General features: G+C 48.2%; 1 protein-coding gene across 1 annotated transcript in view; it reads right to left on the bottom strand.

Annotated features, from left to right (window-relative positions):
- Nucleotides 1-1120: 1120 nt before the first annotated feature.
- kif28 (kinesin family member 28) overlaps nucleotides 1121-20566 on the bottom strand; it is an 83703-nt gene continuing 64257 nt past the window's right edge. Inside the window, exons 18-24 of the mRNA XM_038819531.1 lie at nucleotides 15405-15539; nucleotides 12484-12650; nucleotides 10674-10771; nucleotides 10252-10263; nucleotides 9093-9237; nucleotides 2911-3083; nucleotides 1121-1552 (exon numbers count right to left, since the gene is read on the bottom strand). Of these exons, the coding sequence (XP_038675459.1) occupies nucleotides 1403-1552; nucleotides 2911-3083; nucleotides 9093-9237; nucleotides 10252-10263; nucleotides 10674-10771; nucleotides 12484-12650; nucleotides 15405-15539 (880 nt within the window). The 3' untranslated portion in view covers nucleotides 1121-1402. The remainder of the gene's footprint in view (nucleotides 1553-2910; nucleotides 3084-9092; nucleotides 9238-10251; nucleotides 10264-10673; nucleotides 10772-12483; nucleotides 12651-15404; nucleotides 15540-20566) is intronic.

Here is a 20566-nt window from a genome sequence, read left to right as displayed (position 1 = left end):
GAACTCCTTTACAACTGGAAAAACAACAACCTACATTTATATTGCACTGTTAACTAAGCAAAACACCCACAGAGGCACCAAACCAAAGAAGGAAACATTAGAACAAGTAACCCAAATCTTGGTCAAGGAAGTAGTTTAAAAAAAAAAAATTTAGAGTACCCAATTCATTTTTCCAATTAAGGAGCAATTTAGCATGGCCAATCCACCTAGCCTGCACATTTTTGGGTTGTGGGGGCAAAACCCACACAAATACGGGGAGAATGTGCAAACTCCACACACAGTGACCCAAAGGCGGGATCGAACCTGGGACCTCTGCACCGTGAGGCTGCAGGACTAACTCACTGCGCCACCGTGCTGCCCAAGGAGGTAGGTTTTTAAGTTTGAGAGAGATTAGGTGTGTGGTAGTATGACCATGGGTATTACGGTACCTGGGAGTGTGAGCTGCCATTGGTGCGGAGGGCTCGCTGCCAATTGGCCCAGGTATCGTGTTCTCCATGTTCCTATTGGCTAAGAGGAAGGTAGCTCCGCCTATGAGGCGGGGTATAAGAACCTGTGTGCCCCAGCAGCCAGACCATTTCTGTACATCTGCTGCCGGGCTCACTTCTTGCTGATTAGAGCCTTTTGTTTCGGACTTCACCTACATTTCATGTCCATTGATTGTGCATCAGGTGGCACAGTGGTTAGCACTGCTGCCTCACATTACTGAGGACCCGGGTTCAATCCCGGCCCCAGGTCATTGTCCGTGTGGAGTCTCACCCCCACATCCCAAAGGTGTGTAGGGTAGTATGATTGGCCACGCTAAGCTGTTCCTTAATTGGGAAAAAACATTTTAAAACTTTTGAGAGAGATTTTTAAAAGTAAATTTAGAGTACCCAATTTTTTTTTTCCAATTAAGGGGCAATTTAGCGTGGCCAATCCACCTACACTGCACATCTTTGGGTTGTGGGGTGAGACCCACGCGGACATGGGGAGAATGTGCAAACTCCACACGGACAGTGACCCAGGGCCGGGATTCGAATCCGGTTCTCAGTGCCCTAAGGCAGCAGTGCTAACCGCTGTGCCATGTGCCGCCCATCCCTTTGAAAGAGATAAGGGTAAGAATTACAGAACTTAGGGCCTGGACAACTGTGGACACTTCCACCACACTGACCAAAGGGGAGGAATGCAGAGATCCCAGAGCGATGTAGGGGATTACAGAGATAGAGAGGGGAGAAGCACCCTTTACATAAAAAGGGAAGTGAGTACGCAGCTGCTGTCATTGAACAGAGAGCTGGACTTTTCTAACCCTCTCAAAGAAAAACAACTTTGTTTTGGAAAGAGGAGTCAGTTGCTGCCTTCTTCATTTCCCCCAGAGAGGATTCACTGTGTACAATAGCGACCTGGCTTCACTTTGTCACTGAGCTCACAGGCTGTGTTCCTTCTTTTTCTTTACAATGAGGCTGACATCATTCTTCAGAGTGTTCATGCACAATTCAAAAGAATCTCCCAGATCCTTTATTGCCCGAGTTTGCTTGTCCAGATATAATTGCAGTCCGTCAACATCAGCTTCATCCTGCGGCACACAGGTAAACAGGTATAAACTCAAATTGTGGCAGATATGGAAAAGTACACATAAGGCTGAATTTGACATTGCGCCGATGGATGGGGAAACAGGCGGGGGTACCTGTAAATTAGGGTTCCGTGCCATTGGTGGTGCCTGCCATAGATCTTCCCACCCTCACACCATCCAGGGATTTATCAGAAAGGCATTGGGTGGGTCACCTACCCATGGCCCTATTGAGCCCTTAAAGTGGAAAATTAATGCCCACTTAAGGGTCTCAACCTGCCACCACTCTGTTACATGTAATGAGATAGATCTGTGCCCAGTGTGTAGCCTGGCATGTTTAACCCTGTTTGCCAGTGAAGGGGTGCCTACTTCCTGCTTCCCCTGTGTCAATTAGAGGCACTCCCCCTCCCCCGACCAACAGTTTTGCCTCCCCCCATCTACCTTCCTCCACTGCCCTATCCAAAATGCACCCCACCCCATTTGCTGGAACCTGTCAGCTTGGCCCCAGCGAGATCTTGGTCCAACGCTGAATACCATTGTCTTGGCCTCCCTACAGTACCCGCAGCGACACCCACCCCTACTCATCGCTGCCAGTGTGCATAGATACAAGTCTCTGATTGGCTGGCAGCTCTATGGGGTGGATCGTCTTCCTCGAGATGGTCGGAGGCCCTGCCTCATTTTTATTAGGATGTGGAGGGTTTGGAGAGGATACTGAAGAGATTTATCAGGATGTTGTTGGTGTGAAGGGCATTAGCTGTGAGGAGAGGTTGGATAAACTCGGTTTGTTCTCACTGAAACGACAGAGGTTGAGGGGCGACCTAATAGAAGTCTACAAAATTATGAGGGGCATAGACAGAGCGAATAGTCAGAATCTTTTTCCCCCAGAGTGGAAGAGTCAATTACTAGGGGGCATAGGTTTAAGGTGCGAGGGGCAAAGTTTAGAGGAGATGTGCGAGGGATGTGCGAGGGACCTGTGCCTGTGCTGTACTTTTCTTTGTTCTTTGTTTGTTCTTATTATAGGACTGTAGAGGGACGAGCCAGCCAAGTGAGGGCAGGCTTGGCTCGAAATTTATGCTGTGGTGTGGGGAGCCCATCCTGAGTATAAAATCCAGCCCGTATTGTTGGACCTGATGAAGTAATGGCCACATTGTGTGGTGTCTGCGTATCACCTCCCACCACAGCACAACCAAGATCGGCACTCTGCAATGTTGGGAAATACAGCCGCAAACACTTGCACTGGCATGGAGCGGAAGGACACTGATGAATCAACATGTCCTGCAAGACCCATATCCCATTTAGACTTGGCTTCGCTCAGTGCACATACAACCAGGCAGGTTAGAGAAATGAAACTGCGGCAAACATACCGGCGTTCGATGGCGCCTTAATCCCAGCAGTTGGCTTCGCACCCTGTTCATGCTTTGATAAAACTTTTTAAGAGCCTTGGCAAATTCAACTTCATAACTGGCCTTGGATGTACCCTTACTGCCAGAGGCCTGTGTGTTCATTTGGGTGAAAGACTCCCCATCAGGCCTTGGGGCTAGAGAAAAGCAAAATGAGTCCAAGAAATAAGACACAAATTCATGTCATTGATACAAAAACAAAATATTGCAGTAATCCGTACACATCATCTGGGCACAGCTGTTATTGCTTGACCTGTCCCATGGCCTTTGTACCATGAAAACGTCTGTCATTTAACCTCTCTTTCCCTCCACAAGATACCTTCCCTCTTGTTCTTTTACCCTCTCCACCACCTTTACTTGCTCAAAACCTATTATATTTCTATCTTTCCTCAGTGCTGGTGAAGGGCCGTCACCCTGTTGTGTTTTGCACCAGTATGCCATTGTCATGCCATTGTCATGTTGATGTGACCATCAATTCACAAGACACGTGATTGGAAGTAAACCGTGGTTTTAATAGTCTTACAACTAAGCCAGCCTGCGACCAGAGGAACTGAGAGCAGGCTTACGGCTGCAGTGCTTTATACTTCCGGTTAGTGGGAGGAGCCATGGGCGGAGCCCAGAACAAACTCCTCATCTCCCCCTATGGGCAGAGCCGCGCAACGGCTCGTATACAGAACCCACAAGGACACAATAAATATCAGGCAATACAGTGTGAATTACGAGGTATATAATTCACCACACATGTAAAGGTGCTCGGCACTTACAATGGCACGCTGGCGCAAAACACAACAAACCTGAGAGAAACACTGGGCTGATTCTCCGCTTCAGAGGCTTATTGCTAACTCAAATGGAGAATTTGCGGGCGTTTTACGACACCAAAATTGGCGCCGAACCCTCACCGATTCTGCGATTTCCCACCCCCAGTTGCAGCCCAAGTCCCCCTGCCAGCAGAAGAACGCCCCGCCTGACTATGGCGGTACTCGATACAGTCTGCAACCGCCACGCCAAGTTTATGAAAAGTGAGAGCACGTGTTCCACGCCGTCGGGAATTCAGTCCATTGTGGGCGGAGCATCGGGAGAGGGCCTCTGGTGATGTCTCGAGGCCTTCCCGATGGCATAGAATCACAGAATTTACAGTGCAGAAGGAGGCCCTTTTGCCCATCGAGACTGCACCGGCTCTTGGAAAGAGCACCTCATCCAAGCCCACGCTTCCAGCCAGACAGTGGATCGGGCAGTGATCCAAGCCAGGAATCGAACCTGGGACCCTGGAGCTGTGAAACAACTGTGCTAACCATTGTGCTACCATGCTGCCCCGTGCTACCGAGAACGCATACGGTGTATGCCTCAAGTATGCCGTTTGTGAGGGGATGGAGCATCGGAAAAACGGTGCCGCCCCCCCGATTTCGGCGTAGAAACAGATTATACCGGCCGATCACTGAATGCAATTTCGGCGTCGGCTACTGGAGAAGCCCGCCCTCTGTTTCTCTCCACAGATGCTGCCTGACTTGCTGAGTATTTCCAACATTTCTGTTTTTATTTTCAGGTCGTTGCTGGCACATTTGTGTTTAAGAAAGGCGTAGCTGTGGAGTCACTAATCAAGCAGTGGATTGTTGCCGTGAGTAACTGCTATATTAGTTAACACTCCGCCCATCTTTGGGTGAACATGCAGTGGCTAAGGTTCCCGTTGTCACTCACACATACAGTAAAGTCCACCTTTTGCCCTTCCCTGTTCACGTTTTCACTTACTAAGGAATTTTCGCTTAGCCGTGTTGCAATGTCCAAACCTCTGCACTGATTCTTTGACATGTACAACCTTTGATCATGACTCAAGTGTCAGGATCAGTTAATTTACCCGAGGATATCAGTCTCATCAGTAATTCATTTTTAAAAGATTTTTGAATACCGAGGCAGATGTTCTCTGGCAGATTGAACGCTGTTAGACGTGACCTCCAGAGTATTGAAAGTGGGTGACATGGTAGCAGAGTGGTTAGCACTGTTGCTCCACAGTGCCAGGGACCTGGGTTTGATTTCTGGCTTGGGACACTGCCTGTATGGAGTCTACACACTCTCCCCGTGTCTGCGTGGGTTTCCTCCGGGTGCTCCAGTTTCCTCCCACAAGTCCCGAAAGATGTGCTTGTTAGGTGAATTGGACATTCTGAATTCTCCCTCAGTGTACCCGAACAGACGCCAGAGTGTGACGACAAGGGGATTTCACAGTAACTTCATTGCAGTGTTAATGTAAGCCTACTAATAAAGATTATTATTATTACATCGGTAACAAACTCTGTGGGCAGCACGGTAGCACAAGTGGATAGCACTGTGGCTTCACAGTGCCAGGGTCCCAGGTTCGATTCCTCACTGGGTCATTGTCTGTGCGGAGTCTGCACGTTCTCCCCGTGTCTGCGTGGATTTCCTCCGGGTGCTCCAGTTTCCTCCCACAGTCCAAAGACGTGCAGGTTAGGTGGATTGGCCATGATAAATTGCCCTTAGTGACCAAAAAGGATAGGAGGGGTTACTGGGTTGCGGGGATAGGGTGGAAGTGAGGGCTTAAGTGTGTCGGTGCAGACTCAATGGGCCGAATGGCCTCCTTCTGCACTGTATGTTCTATATTCCATGTTCTATTGGAATGCAATGTTGTTAATACTAATAGTGTAATACTGTAGCAATAATGTTGGAATAACATTAAAGTTGTTGCTATAAATGCATGTGACGAATGATAATGTAAGACTTGAAGTAACTATATCCATGGGATAAAGTCTGGGGGGTGTAGTATAAGGGTCTGGCATACACAAGGTTAACGTGGGACTGAGTGGAGTACAGCCCACATGGTGATGTAAGAAGACACGTGGCCCAGACTTAGGATCAGTGTTGTATTGGTCAAAGACGTTAAGACCTAAAGATGGAGCTAGTTCCTTGCCTGTACTCTTTACTGTATATAAATATATAGTTACAAAGTAGTTAATAAAAACTTACTGTTTACATACATAAGACCAAGAACAGTTCCTCAACCGTAGCAGGGTCATATGGACCCAAAACATTAACTCTGTTTCTCTTTCCCCAGATGCTGCTAAGTTTATCCAGCATTTTCTGTTTTTACACCATTATGACAATATTAGCCTTGGAAAGATACAATGCAGATATCCCAGAATTATATCAGGGATTAAAGAGTTAAATTATGAGGACGTGTCGTCTAATCTTGGCTGGTATTCCTTTGAGCTTGGTAGCTGCTGGGGTGATGTAAGGTGATAAAGGAATTCAAATCAGGTACCTTGGATGCAGAGAAACGATTCCCTCTGGTGGGGGAATGAGGTACATGGAGACACGATCTTAAAATTAGAGTTTAGGCCATAAAAGTGAAATCCGGCAGTTGGACTTTTCACACATAGGGTAGTAGAAATCTGGAACTCGCTGGTCCAAAAGGTCGTGAATACTGGGTCAGTTGAAAATGTAAAAATTGGAGACTGATATACTTTTGTTAGTTAAGAGTATCAAGGGACATGGAACGAAGGTGGACGAATGGAGATAAGGTGCTCATTAGCCATTACTTAGTAGAATGGATGGACAGATTTGAAGGGCCGAATGGCTTAATGATGTTCATGGGTAGAATTCTAAGGATGGCGAGCGATCTGTGATCGCCACCCCAAGAGTCAATGCGTAGCGCGCACCTGCTGACTCTCGAATTTCCACTGCCATTTAACTCTCACTTTAGCATTGATTGGCAGTGGGCGGGGCTTTGATCCATCCTTGGACGAAGTTCCGCCCATGAGAGCTGGCAGCCAAACTGATTGGCTGCTAACTTTTCAACCCGGCGAGGCACAGCGTTGCAGTGGTCAGAGGTGGTACTGCCGCACTCTGCTTGGGACTAAGTCCTGGGGTCTTTGAAAGGGGAAGACACGGGGGCTCCCAGCGACTCCCAGGGGCAGGAAGGTAGGGGACACCCAGAGGGATTGGGGGGGGGGGGGGCGAACGCAGTGTCGGGGGGTAGGGAAGAGGGGGAGAGGCTCTCCCACCTACAATGTCCTGGGGGAGGACTCTCCAGCTCGGAGGGAGCCTTCAGTGTGAAGTGCCCCCCCCCCCCCCCCCCCATTCCCACCCAGGTTGGGGAAAAGAGCAAACACCATTTTCCCACCCTACCCACACAGCTCCCACCAGTCTAAAAATTGAGGCTGGGCAGGATAAGGCTCTTAAGTGGCACATTTATCTGCACTAACCCCAAAAGAGGCCACTCCCCCCCCCCCTCCCCCCCCCCCCCCCCTCCCCCCCCAAATCACATTTAGCCTATCTAACCTTTGGACACTAAGGGCAATTTATCAGGGCCAATCCACCTAATCTGCACATCTTTGGACTGTGGGAGAAAACCGGAGCACCCGGAGGGAACCCACGCAGGCACGGGGGGAAAGTGCAAACTCCACACAGAATTGAACCTGGGTCCCTGATGCTGTGAGGCACCAGTGCTAGCCACTGTGCAACCCGAACAGAAGAATGGGTGGGTTTCCTGCCCAAGGCCCTGCCCACCCAACCGAGGAATTGCATCTGGTTTTAGGCAGGCGGTTTCCCAGTTTTTTTTGGGGGGGGGGGGACATCCCGCCCATTCAATTTTCCCCCTCCTCCCTCCGCCTCAGACGCCGCCTCGTGGTGGGTGTGTAAAATTCTGCCCGATTGTTCTTTTTGGATAATTCAGTACGAGAAGGAAGGTGCAAAATCAGAGTTTTGATCTCGGTGATTTGGGGCGATTGTGGTAATATTGTAGGACTAGTAATCCAGAGGTCTAGGCTAATGCTTTGTGGATATGGGTTCAAATCCCACCACGGCAACTGGTGGAATTTAAATTCAGTTTATAAATTTGGAATCTAAAGTTTGTTTCAGGTCTGCTGACCTGAACCATCATCAATCATCATCAAAAATCACCTGGTTCACTAATGTCCTTTAGGAAAGGAAGACGGTCGTCCTTATCTGTTCTGGCCTTAATTGTGACTCCAAACCCACAGCAATGTGGATGACTCTTAACTACCCTCTGCAAAGGCCCAGCAAGCCACTCAGTTCAGTGGCAATTAAGGATCGGCAACAGGTGCTGGCCTTGGCAATGACGCCCACATTCCATAAATAAATGCATGTTTGGTAAGTGGAATACCAATAGAAAGGGAGTGTTGGCTATACAGTGTCATGTGAGAGTGCCTTTAAGAATTGGATGTTTGAGAAATGTACCTTTAAGAAATGAAGCTGATCATATTACTCAAATGATGTCACAGGGGGGGAGCTGAGCTCACTTTTGCTTTTTGGGAGTTTTAGTTTCAGTTTGAAGAAAGCTTGGGTGTGGCTGTGAGCTGCATTGCTGATGATCTCTGCCATGAAGGACTATCTCTGAATCCTTTGGTGAAATCGGAATTGTAAAAAGGTCTCAGTATTGAATATAAATCTAATGTGCTTCTGTTTGAAGGATTTGTTAAGTCTTTTGGATGTGTAAAGGAACAGTTTGCAGGATTGGGTAGTGTCGTATTATTTTTGGGGTTATCTTTGAAGTAAGGGGTGTCAAGAGATCCAATGTTTATTTAAAAGGTTAATTTGAGTTCATGGAATAAACATTGTTTTGTTTTAAAAACCACGTGTCCATAATTGTAATACTACACCTGGGGAACAAGCTTCAAAAGCAACAATCCATTAAAGGTGGGGTTTGGTTGAACTCCTTGATACATTTTGGTGTTCTGAAAACACCTCTCCCATAACACCTCGCCCATTAGTGGGCAGCACGGTAGCATTGTGGATAGCACAATTGCTGCACAGCTCCAGGGTCCCAGGTTTGATTCCAGCTTGTGTCACTGTCTGTGCGGAGTCTGCACATCCTCCCCGTGTGTGCGTGGGTTTCCTCCGGGTGCTCCGGTTTCCTCCCACAGCCCAAAGATGTGGATTGGCCATGATAAATTGCCCTTAGTGTCCAAAATTGCCCTTAGTGTTGAGTGGGGTTACTAAGTTATGGGGATAGGGTGGAGGTGTTGACCTTGGGCAGGGTGCTCTTTCCAAGAGCCAGTGCAGACTCAATGGGCCAAATGGCCTCCTTCTGCACTGTAAATTCTATGATAATCTATGATAACAACAGATTGAGGTAATTTGCAGTAGGCACCACAATACATTCTGTAGGTTCTGCATACCATCAGTCATCATTCTCTTTAAGGTGTCCTTCAGGCTAACATTGTCTTTTCTTAAGGTTCTGTTGACATTTCTCAGAAGGTCGATCTCTTGCTCCAACTTTGATAACTTAACGTAAAGTTTGGAGAGCTGGTCATCGTCCATCTCCTGCAATTGGGCAGAAAATCTGATTGTGAAATGTTGACCTGGAATGCATTCAATGTTTGTTATTTTCTAACCTTTATTAAGTTTCCTGCAGAAAATGCGTATTACAATCGTAATCTGGTCTGCCAGCAATTCCTTCCATAATTTTAATAAAATGCCCACATTGTTGCGAATAAAATATAGAGATTCAAACCATCTTGTTTTTCTGGATAATTGGCAATAATATATTAATTTAATCAAATTACAATGTTGTTGTTTTTAAAAAAATTTCTAAGCTGTATCATAGGTCTGCCTTTCGAAGCTAAAATAGTCAATTTGGGTCCAAGTTGGGACCTTCGAAAGACCATCTAATGCTTCTTGTGGGAGTGTGTTCCACACTTCTACCACACTTTGTGCTGCAGCATAAAGGGTTAATGGATAGAATATACTAATATAGAGCATACAGTGCAGAAGGAGGCCATTCGGCCCATCGAGTCTACACCGACCCACTTAAGCCCACACTTCCACCCTATCCCCGTAATCCAATAACCGCTCCTAACCTTTTTTGGTCACTAAGGGCAATTTATCATGGCCAATCCACCTAACCTGCAAGTCTTTGGACTGTGGGAGGAAACCGGAGCACCCGGAGGAAACCCACGCAGGCACGGGGAGAATGTGCAGACTCCGCACAGAGATATGTTAAGCACATACCAGAGTGTGTCTACAGTCTGTCCAGAAACCAAGAACCATACCTAAAGTCCAAAGACAAGAAGGACCCTCTCGGAACGTGTGCGACAAAGTATTTGCTCATGTAAAGTCCCCTTGTCCTGGATTCGAAGCCAGCAGAAATACTTTCTCTCTATTTACCCTATCAATTCCTTTCAACCCTCAAGCATTTCACCCTTAATCTTCCATATAAATTTATTTCCATCTTAATCAACCCTTTGGAGCCCTGATAACATCCTGATGAATCTGTGCTGTATCGTTCCTAGGCCAATATATCTTTTCTACGGTTAATTGCAAAGAACTGCAGAGTACTCCAGATGTGGTCTAACCAAGGCTTTTAATTGCATAACGCCCTCCCTTTTATACTCTAGCCTTCCATTTATAAAGGGTAACATTCCAATAGCCATTGTGATTATTTAACCCATCAGTGTCTCTTTGTAATTTTACACTGTGGCCGACACAACCACCAATCCTTATGCAATTGGCAAATTATATGCAATTATATATGGCTAGTTTATAAGTTACAAATTTACAACAATCCACTCAAAAAGCCAACTGCAGGTGATGGCAATCCCTGCTACTTTAACCTCTCTCTTCCTACAGCTGGCCTCCTCAAGGAGGCAGACGTGAACACATTCCCTTCACGTGTTAGGTGGTCAGCTCCAGTATACCAGAGCACCAAAACGAAACCTACTGGGGTATACTTTCAGAAGAAGCAAGTGTGTACTCACCACGTGACTAGGAGGTCGTGGTCTCACATAATCAATAATGATGCTGCCTTCATCAGTGAGTTCAATGTCACCCAAAGAATAATTGATTCCTGTACAATCCTCTTCACAGCATGAAAAAGCAACAAAACAGAACACAATTACAATCCTGATACTCTCATTTGGAGTCAACCAACACGTTGATCCCACAGGTCAGTAATTGAGTGACAATAAGAGAAAAACAAACAGCTATTTACTGCCGTGATCTTTCCGCGGATTAAATCAATAGGCCTCGCAAACGCAATGTTGTTACCAATGCTGTTCAACTGTGTGGTAAGGTCAGCATGGCGTCACAGTGGTTAGCACTGCTGCCTCACGGCGCTGAGGACACGGGTTCAATCCCGGCCCCGGGCCACTGTCCGTGTGGAGTTTGCACATTCTCCCTGTGTCTGCATGGGTCGCACCCCACAACCCAAAGATGTGCAGGGTAGTTGGATTGGCCACGCTAAATTGCCCCTTAATTGGAAAAAATAAAGAATTGGGTACTCTAAATTTATTAAAAAACTGTGGTTTGGAATTGCATTGTAAAATTCCCAGTAGCACAGTGATTAGCACTGTTGCTTCAGGGCTCTAGGGTCCCAGGTTCGATTCCCGGCTTGGGTCACTGCCTATGCGGAGTCTGCACGTTCTCCCAGTGTCTGTGTGAGTTTCCTCCGGGTGCTCCAGTTTCCTCCCACAAGTCCCGAAAGCCGTGCTGTTAGGTGAATTGGACATTCTGAATTCTCCCTCAGTGAACCCAAACAAGTGCCAGAATGTGGCGACTAGGGGCTTTTCACAGTAACTTAATTGCAGTGTTAATGTAAACCTACTTGTGACAATAAAGATGATTAATTAATTTTTTAAAAAACCAAACTAGTTAAGACGTGTAGATTTTCTCTCCAAAAGTTGCCGTGGGTTATCTGACAGGCTTGGTGGGTGTTCGTAATCCTTAAATTTTATTTTAAATTTTACATGTACGTCTTTACATCTTTACCCAACCTTATATTTATTTACAGAGTGAAACATTATATGTGTATGCCTTCTAACTCAGTCTCAGTAAGTGACTCCCTCTTACCTGCTCAAGTAAAATGCCAATTAGTGCCCTACACCGCAGACAATGCAACAATTGACGTACAATTTACAGGCAGCAGTGACTAGAATGTGACTTATACTGCAATGCAAAATGCAAATACCTGCTTTGTCAAGGCCACCTTTCCTTGAAGTCCAACTTATTACAACCCCAACAGTAGCTAGGATACTGGACCAAAACCCCAATATTTTATTTTAATTTGTAAGACTCTGAGGAAAGAACAGCTCGCTCCGATTTCGAGCGATTTCACAAGGAAACAAGGGTATGGTGTTTTACAACAAAACTATATTACGAAAACAGTGTAGAATTTTTAACATCACACCCAAACGTAGCATACAATTATCCCTTAAACAATACTACGCAACACAATGAATACACCTTCACTCGCTATCTTTATTCTCACTTAAACAAGAAGAAAATAGACCATCCCAGCTCTTAATCCACCTTAAATACCAATGGCACAGAGCAATACTTGCTTCACAGAATTATTCTTTGAGAAAGAGATCCCTTAACACTGCTTTACCGAACAGATCGGAGTCCAGTCCAAATCCCTGCAGTAACTCTGGCTGCATGTCTTCAAAAGCAGTTTCAATTGACTTACTTCAGCTCCCCCTTATCCTCAGTTAAGTCTCTCTCTCCACCCCCCCTACCCCCAAGACTGTCCTTTCTCTTATGTCAAATATATGCAGGCTTTTCATCTTTTGTTACCTTGAAGGCCCCACAGATCCAGGACCAGAGCATGGTTCTGTAGATAGTTCAGCAGCTCCTGTGACACGCTTTTGACAGTGAACTGCATTACTTGATCTATTCTGGCATTTACAGTGTTCCAGACAGATTTGGTGTGGAAAGGGTGTGGATGGTTCAACACATGATATCTGGAGAGATTAACACACAGTTAGGGAGGGAATTTTATGGGAACGGCAAGAACAGGACAAGGGCGTGTTGACATATGTAGGCGGGATGCAAATTTCTGATTTCTCCATGATGGGTTCAGGTATTGTTATAACATCAGTGGGTATTTTTGGTGCCTGGCAAGTGGGAACCCACCACAGGCCAGGATGAGGTCCGAGACACCACAAACACGCCACCGACTTTATCTCTGCGTCGCAACCCGCCATCAGAAAATAAGAATTTTGCACCTCACCCAATTCAGTCAACCCAAACAGCAGATGGGTATTTGTTAGCTTAAAACTATTATTTTAAACAAAGTCCTACTTTCGAGATAAAAAGTCAGTGGCACACCAAAATCTCTTCGTACCTGCGGTTCACATTTCTTTGAAGATGTCATGCACCAGTCGGCTGCTGATGTGTCCGAGGTCAGCGGTTTTCCTTGTTGAACTCCTATGCACAAGGGAGGGGGAGGGGGACAATGGCAGCTTGCCTGGAGGCTCAAAGCTGATAAAGATGAGTCTGGAAGATGGCGCCGGAATAGGGCAGCACGGTGGCGCAGTGGTTAGCACTGCTGTCTCGCGGCGCCGAGGTCCCAGGTTCGATCTCGGCTCTGGGTCACTGTCATGTGTGGAGTTTGCACATTCTCCCCGTGTCTGCGTGGATTTCACATCCACAACTCAAGGATTTTTTTTTTACATTACTTAATCAGAGTTACAGAGCTCAGAGTGTGGACAAGGATTTAATCCAACTCCTTGCCTGCTCCAAAAACCAATTCAAATTCAAATTGAATCCAATTCATGGCCCCCACAAGAGAGACATACCAGATCCAGGCAATACACCCGACCTCACGCTCATCTTAGCCAAAGGGCCAAGAAGCAATCACAACCCAAAGATGTGCAGGGTAGGTGGATTGGCCACGCTAAATTGCCCCTTAATTGGAACAAAATTATTAGGGTACTCTAAATTTATGTTTAAAAAAAGATGGCGCCGTACCGTGGTGATCTCCCGGTGAGCTCTCTCCCACAGATCCTCTTCCGACATCTCTTATAACCTTTTAAAACTTAATTCTCACACAATATCTGTGTCTATGTATTTACATTGTGTATTTACCGTTTGTCCTATGGAACGATCTGTCTGGACTGTGCGCAGAACAATACTTTTCACTGTACCTCGGTACATTTGACAATAAATAAAATTAAATTGAATGGTGGGGGGGGGGGGGGGGGGGGGGGTGTGTGTGAGGTGGGGATGGGAGCACAGAGAAGTGGAAGAAGATACCGGGAAGAATTGGGGACATAGAGTACTGAAGTGGAAAGAGCCTGGCATCCAGGGGTGTGTGGGGGGGGGGGGGGGGGGGTTATTAGGGGGCACTTCGTCGAGATAGGAAAATGAGTGGTGCTTTCAGTATGGTCCACATGTGGGTCCATCTCCAGTTGTTGCCTGGCAGAGGAGTTTAAGTCCCAGCTGAATATATTTCTGTCGTAGCCTCAGGCACCGAGACAAACTGCACAACCCCACTGGCTTCATTGAGATGCTGGATCAGTGCGTGAATATGGAATATTCCAATCAGAGACCACAAACCCTGGAACTCTGAAACATGGCTGACAGGGAAAGGAGGAAAAGACAGTTCATTGTTTCGGGTGGGACCCATCTTCAGAAAGGTTATCTTGTAGGCCGGGCAGATACTTCGTCAATGGAAGGAGGGAAATGGGAGGAAAAGCTTCCCACTTTCCTATTCTACCTCATAGCAACCAATGAACCCCTTTTCTTGCCTCCATTCCCAATTGAGAGATGTATAGTTTAGGATTTAGAGGCATAAGGAACAAGCCTCAGGAAGTTTTGATCATCTTGTAAAAGCCCCATTTGGAGTATTTCGTACAGTTTTAGTCACAATGTCCCACTTTGGACTCTCCTGCTGTTGGAGAAGGTGCGGTGAAGAAATTTGGATTAAACATCTGAGTTACAAAGGAGGGACAATCAAGGCTGGGAATATTTACCCTAGCAAAAGGCAGCTCTGGGAAAATCTACTTTACTTTTGCAAGGGGCATAAAAATGTCTTCAGAAGCTCTATGGAGATCTTGTGGTGCAGTGTAGTGTCTCTACCTATGAGCTGGAAGCTCTGGGTTTAAGTCCCACCCCAGGAGTCAATGGCCAAGGAAGGTACGTTCATAGCACAGCCAAACACTTTGAATATCAACCTGCAAAATCCTTCCAACACACCAATGACAGGTGGTCAGAGTGAGAGATTTTCCTGGTCAGTCACGTGATTGAAAGAATGTTGGCTCCCCGTCTTCCACTATCCATAGCTCCAGACAACAACCTGTATGTAAAAGAAATGCACGTTGCCATAGTAACTCAGACTACCTGAGGACACCGTAACACACACACACACCACCAATCAGAAACTCTACCGCAAATGGAACGGACTCACGTGCAGAAGAGGAGGAAGGAACTTGGCAGTTTGGATTTAATGACTTTACAGAAAAGATAGTGAAACTTTGGACCAGAATTCCCTGGAATGTGAATTCAAATGGGAATTGGAAAGATCATCTGGCAGGAAAAGGGCTCGGGAATTTGGGAGGCACAAAGTGTATAGTATGTCCATACTTTGGGACCAACGAACAAGATGGCATCGGTGTGTTCCATTCCTATGGCTGCTTCATGGAGGTCCTGCAGCCTGATTGGTACCTATTGACCAAACAATCAATAGTTAATTCCACAATAAGGGATGTTCTCACCGAAGCTGGATTCCTCTCTTGCTGTTCTGTCTCACCCATTTGATTCCCAAGCATTGGATGATCTGAACTTGAAAATCTAGCCTCTGGCCCACTAACTCTGTGGGGTCTATGAGGATCTCATCTTCTCCTAGAGGTCTGGAGAAAGATGCAGACTTAATTAATACTCTGAGAACATATTCAACAAAGGAACAGTCATCATCCAAAAGAAAACCGGAAAATCTCAGCAGGTCTGTGGCGAGAGAAAATAGAATTAATGTTTCAAATCCGTATGGCTCTTCTTCAGAGTTAAAGAGAGAGAGAAAAGTGAAGGATGATATACTGCATAAGCAGCTGGAGTAGAGTAGTAGAGTCAGTGATTGTTGGGAGAGATTGTAAGGGAGATGTGTCGGTCACTAGACAGAGGAAGCAGGAGAAGCTGCTGGTAGTTGCATAAAGGTAAGATATCAGAATGTGTTAGTGGGAGAATAAAGATCAGTGCTCAGTGAAAGCAAAACTGAAGAACAAGTGACAGATGGCCCGGTGGAGGAGGGGGAGGGATGGGGGGTTTGCATTGGGACAAAAAATGTTTTGGATATTTAAAAAAAAGGGTCAAGATGGAGGAGAACGGTCACAGTCTAAAGTTGTTGAACTCAATGGCCTCGTCTACTTCCTGCATCACCCGGTATATGTCCGAAATCCTCCCTCCTCCAATCCACACCCCCGAGAGCAACCAATCCCGCACCCCTCGTGGGGGCAACAAGGGGAACCCCTCCACCTGCTGCCTGGCAAATGCCCTCACCTGGATGTACCTAAACATGTTCCCCGGGGGGAGCCCAAACTTCCCCTCTAACTCCCCCAAGCTCGCGAACCTCCCCTCCACAAACAGGTCCCTCAACCTCCTAACCCCTGCCCTGTGCCAGCCCAGAAATCCGCCATCAATGCTCCCTGGGACGAACCAATGGTTCCCCCAAATCGGGGCCTCCATCGAGCCCCCCACTTCTCCCCTATGCCTTTCTCCATTGCCCCCATATTTTGAGGGTAGCCGCCACCACCGGGCTCATGGTATACCTCATTGGAGGGAGTGGCAACGGCACCATTACCAGCGCCTCCAGGCTCGTGCCCACACATGACGCCGCCTCCATCCTCTTCCATGCTGCCCCTTCCTCATCCATTACCCACTTACGCACCATCGCTGTGTTGGCAGCCCAATAGTACCCACAGAGGTTGGGCAACGCCAGCCCCCCCTATCCCTGCCCCGTTCCAGGAACACTCTTCTCACCCTCGGAGTCCCATGCGCCCACACAAATCCCGTGATACTCATGTTGACCCTCCTAAAAAAGGCCTTCAGGGGAGGCACTGGAACAGGAACAAAAACCTCGGGAGCACCGTCATCTTAACGGACTGCACCCTCCCCGCCAGTGACAGCGGTAACATATCCCACCTCTTAAACTCTTCCTCCATCTGCTCCACCAACCTTGTGAGGTTGAGCTTATGTAGGGCCCCCCAGCTCCCAGCCACCTGGACCCCTAGGTACCTGAATCTCTTCCCAGCCTGCTTCAGTGGGAGTCTACCAATCCCCTCCTCTTGATCTCCCGGATGCACCACAAACAACTCACTCTTGCCCAGGTTCAACTTATACCCAGAGAAACCCCCAAATTCACTAAGAATTCTCATCACCCCGGCATCCCCCCCACCGGGTCCGCCACATACAGCAACAGGTCGTCCGCATACAGCGACACTCGATGCTCCACCCCACCCTGCACCAAGCCCCTCCAGTTCCCTGACTCCCTCAATGCCATGGCCAGGGGCTCAATCGCCAACGCGAAGAGCAAGGGGGACAGGGGGCACCCCTGTCTCGTCCCCCAGTACAGCCGAAAGTACTCCGACCTCCTCCTATTTGTGGCTACACTCGCCATCGGGGCCTCGTAGAGCAGCCTCACCCACCGGATAAACCCCTCCCCAATCCCAAACCTCTCCAACACCTCCCACAAATACTCCCACTCAACCCTATCAAAGGCCTTCTCCGCATCCAATGCCACCACTATCTCCGCCTCCCCTTCCATGGTTGGCATCATAATGACATTGAGGAGCCCTCGCACGTTTGTATTCAACTGCCTTCCCTTCACAAACCCCGTCTGGTCCTCATGAATGACCCCGGGCACTCAATCCTCTATTCTAGTGGCCAGGATCTTTGCCAGCAGCTTAGCATCGGCATTCAGCAGCGAAATCGGCCTATATGACCCGCACTGCAGAGGGTCCTTGTCCCGCTTCAGGATCAAGGAAATCAGCGCCCGTGACATAGTTGGGGGCAAAGCCCCCCCCTCCCCCTGCCTCGTTAAAGGTCCGGACCAACAGGGGGCCCAACACGTCCCCCGCTCAGCCAGTTTCCCACGGCGGCAACTCCCCCCCTCCAGCACCCCCTGCGTCCTCCAGCTCCTTCCCGACCGTTTCAGCAGCAACCCGGTACCCCCCCCCCCCCAAAAGGCTAGGACCCCTCCTAGCCGCGCCCCTCCCTCCATAGCACTCCCGTGAGCCAGCTAACTTCTGTTGACCCCAGCGACTCCCGCCCTACCTCCGACTCCTCCCCACGTGGGACTACCCTTCCTCCATCGTGCCCGTCAATGGGTCCTCCTCCCACCCCCCCGCTCTTGCGCGGGAAAAGAAAACAGCCAGCAACGACCCGCACTTCTCAGCCCCGACCCCACCCCCACCACCTCCCAGCGCGGGAAATCCGCAGAAAGCCCGCGCTTTCGCCCTGCCCAGCCCCGCCTCCTCCAGGGCAACTCCCATTGTCAGTCCCCCCCCCCCCACCAGCTCCTCGAACTCCCCGTTTACCCCCCTGCCTGAACCCGTCCACCAGATCCCTACAGAAAAACCCATATAGAAAAGACAAATCGACATCACCCCACCCACCCTAAGGCCAACCCATATCTTACATTAAACCAAGCAAATACAAATACAGTATTATACAGCATCCCCCATCTTCTTAGACCCTCAGTTTGAGTCCAATTTCTCGGCCTGCACAAAGGCCCACGCCTCCTCCGGGGACTCAAAATAATGGTGCCGATCCTTATAGGTGACCCACAGACGCGCCGGCTGCAACATGCCGAACTTCACACTCCGTCTATGGAGCACCGCCTTCGTCCGGTTAAACCCGGCCCTCCGCCTTGCCACCACCGCACTCCAGTCTGGAAGATCCGCACCTCCGTCTTCTCCCACTTGCTGCTCCGCTCCTTCTTGGCCCACCGGAGCACACACTCACGATCCACGAACCGATGAAACCGCACCAATACCGCCCGCGGCGGCTCGTTCGGCTTGGGCCTCCTAACCAGAATTCTGTGGGCCCCCTCCAGCTCCAGGGGCCCCTGGAAGGACCCAGCTCCCATCAGCAAGTTTAACATAACCGCCACATAGGCCGCCAGGTCCGACCCTTCCAGCCCCTCCGTGAGGCCCAGAATCCACAAATTCTTCCTCCTCGACCGGTTGTCCAGCTCCTCGAACCGCTCCTGCCATCTTTTATGGAGCGCCTCGTGCATCTCCACCTTCCCCGCCACGGCCACGGCCTCATCCTCCCTTTCGGAGGCTTGCTTCTGCAGCTCCCGGATCGCAGCCCCCTGGGCTGTCTGGGTCTCCATCAGTTTCCTGGTGGTTACCTTCAACGACTCCAGCAGCCCCAACTTAAGCTCCTGGAAGCAGCGCAGCAGAGTCGCCTGTTGCCCCTGAGCCCACTGCCTCCAGTCCTCCGGGTCTCTGCCGGCCGCCATTTTGTCTTGCTTCCCCCGCTTTTTCAGGGGTGCTTGCTCCGTTTTTCTCCTTACCCCACTCCTGGTCCGGACCATAGGACCGTAGGGGTCGACTCCTGTCCTCTTCCCACGTCGGGATTTGCCGACACAGCTCCGTTGGGGGCCCTGAAAAGAGCCCCAAAGTCCGTTTTCAGCGGGAGCTGCCGAATGTGCGGCTTAGCTCTGCATTGCCGCCACCGGAAGTCCTACCTCCCTTTTTAAATAGTGAGGTTACGTTAGCTATCCTCCAATCTGTAGGAACTGTTCCAGAGTCTACAGAATCTTGGAAGATGTCCACCAATCCATCCACTATTTCCAGGAAAATTTCCTTAAGTACTGGGCTGTAGATTATCAGGCCCTGGGGATTTACCGGCCTTCAATCCCAACAACGTCCCCACCACCATTTCTCTACTAATACTGATTTCCTTCAGTTCCTCCCTCTCACTAAACCCTGAGTTCCCCAACATTTCTGGTACATTATTTGCGTCCTATTTTGTGAAGACAGAATCAAAGTATGTATTTAGTTGGTCAGCTATTTCTTTGTTCCCCGTTATAAATTCCCGTTTCATGGGCAGCACAGTGGCACAGTGGTTAGCACTGCTGCCTCACGGCACCGAGGTCCCAGGTTTGATCCTGGCTCTGGGTCACTGTCCATGTGGAGTTTACACATTCTCCCCGTGTTTGAGTGGGTTTCGTCCCCACAACCCAAAGATGTGCAGGCGAGGTGGATTGGCCACGCTAAATTGCCCCTTAATTGGAAAAAGTTAATTGGATACTCTAAATTAATAAATAAAAAATAACAAAATAAATTCCCGTTTCTGACTAATCTTTTTCTCCTCGCATACCTATAGAAACTTTACAGTCAGTTTTCATGTTTCCCACAAGTTTACTCTCGTACTTTATTTTTCCCTTCTACAGTACATCAATTCCTTTGTCCTCCTTTGCGGAATCCTAAATTGCTCCCAATCCTTAGGTCTGCTGTTTTTCTGGCCAATTTATATATTTCTTCCTTGGATCTAATATTATCTCTAATTTCCCTACGGTTGTGCGACTTTTTCCGTTTTATTTTTGGAATGAACAAATAAGAACATAAGAACTAGGAGCAGGAGTAGGCCATCTGGCCCCTCGAGCCTGCTCCACCATTCAACGAGATCATGGCTGATCTTTGCAGTTCATTCATGCGCTCTTTGAATGTTTGCCATTGCCTAGCCACCTATCATTCCTTTAAGTAACATCCCCCAATCCATCATAACCAACTCACGACTCAACATTAGAGTTTCCTTTATTTAAATTCAGGACAATGGGCACTTTATCATGGTTCTGAGAAGGAGAGGGAGAGTTGGGAGCAGAGGTATAAGAAATGGGTCAAACACAGTTGAGGAATCAAACGTTTAGATTTTA

The sequence above is a fragment of the Scyliorhinus canicula genome, chromosome 1 (assembly GCF_902713615.1).
Source record: "Scyliorhinus canicula chromosome 1, sScyCan1.1, whole genome shotgun sequence".
In the NCBI taxonomy this organism is placed as follows: Eukaryota; Metazoa; Chordata; class Chondrichthyes; order Carcharhiniformes; family Scyliorhinidae; genus Scyliorhinus; species Scyliorhinus canicula.
The sequence above is the reverse complement of the archived record's forward strand: the minus strand, read 5'-3'. Positions and strand labels throughout refer to the sequence as shown.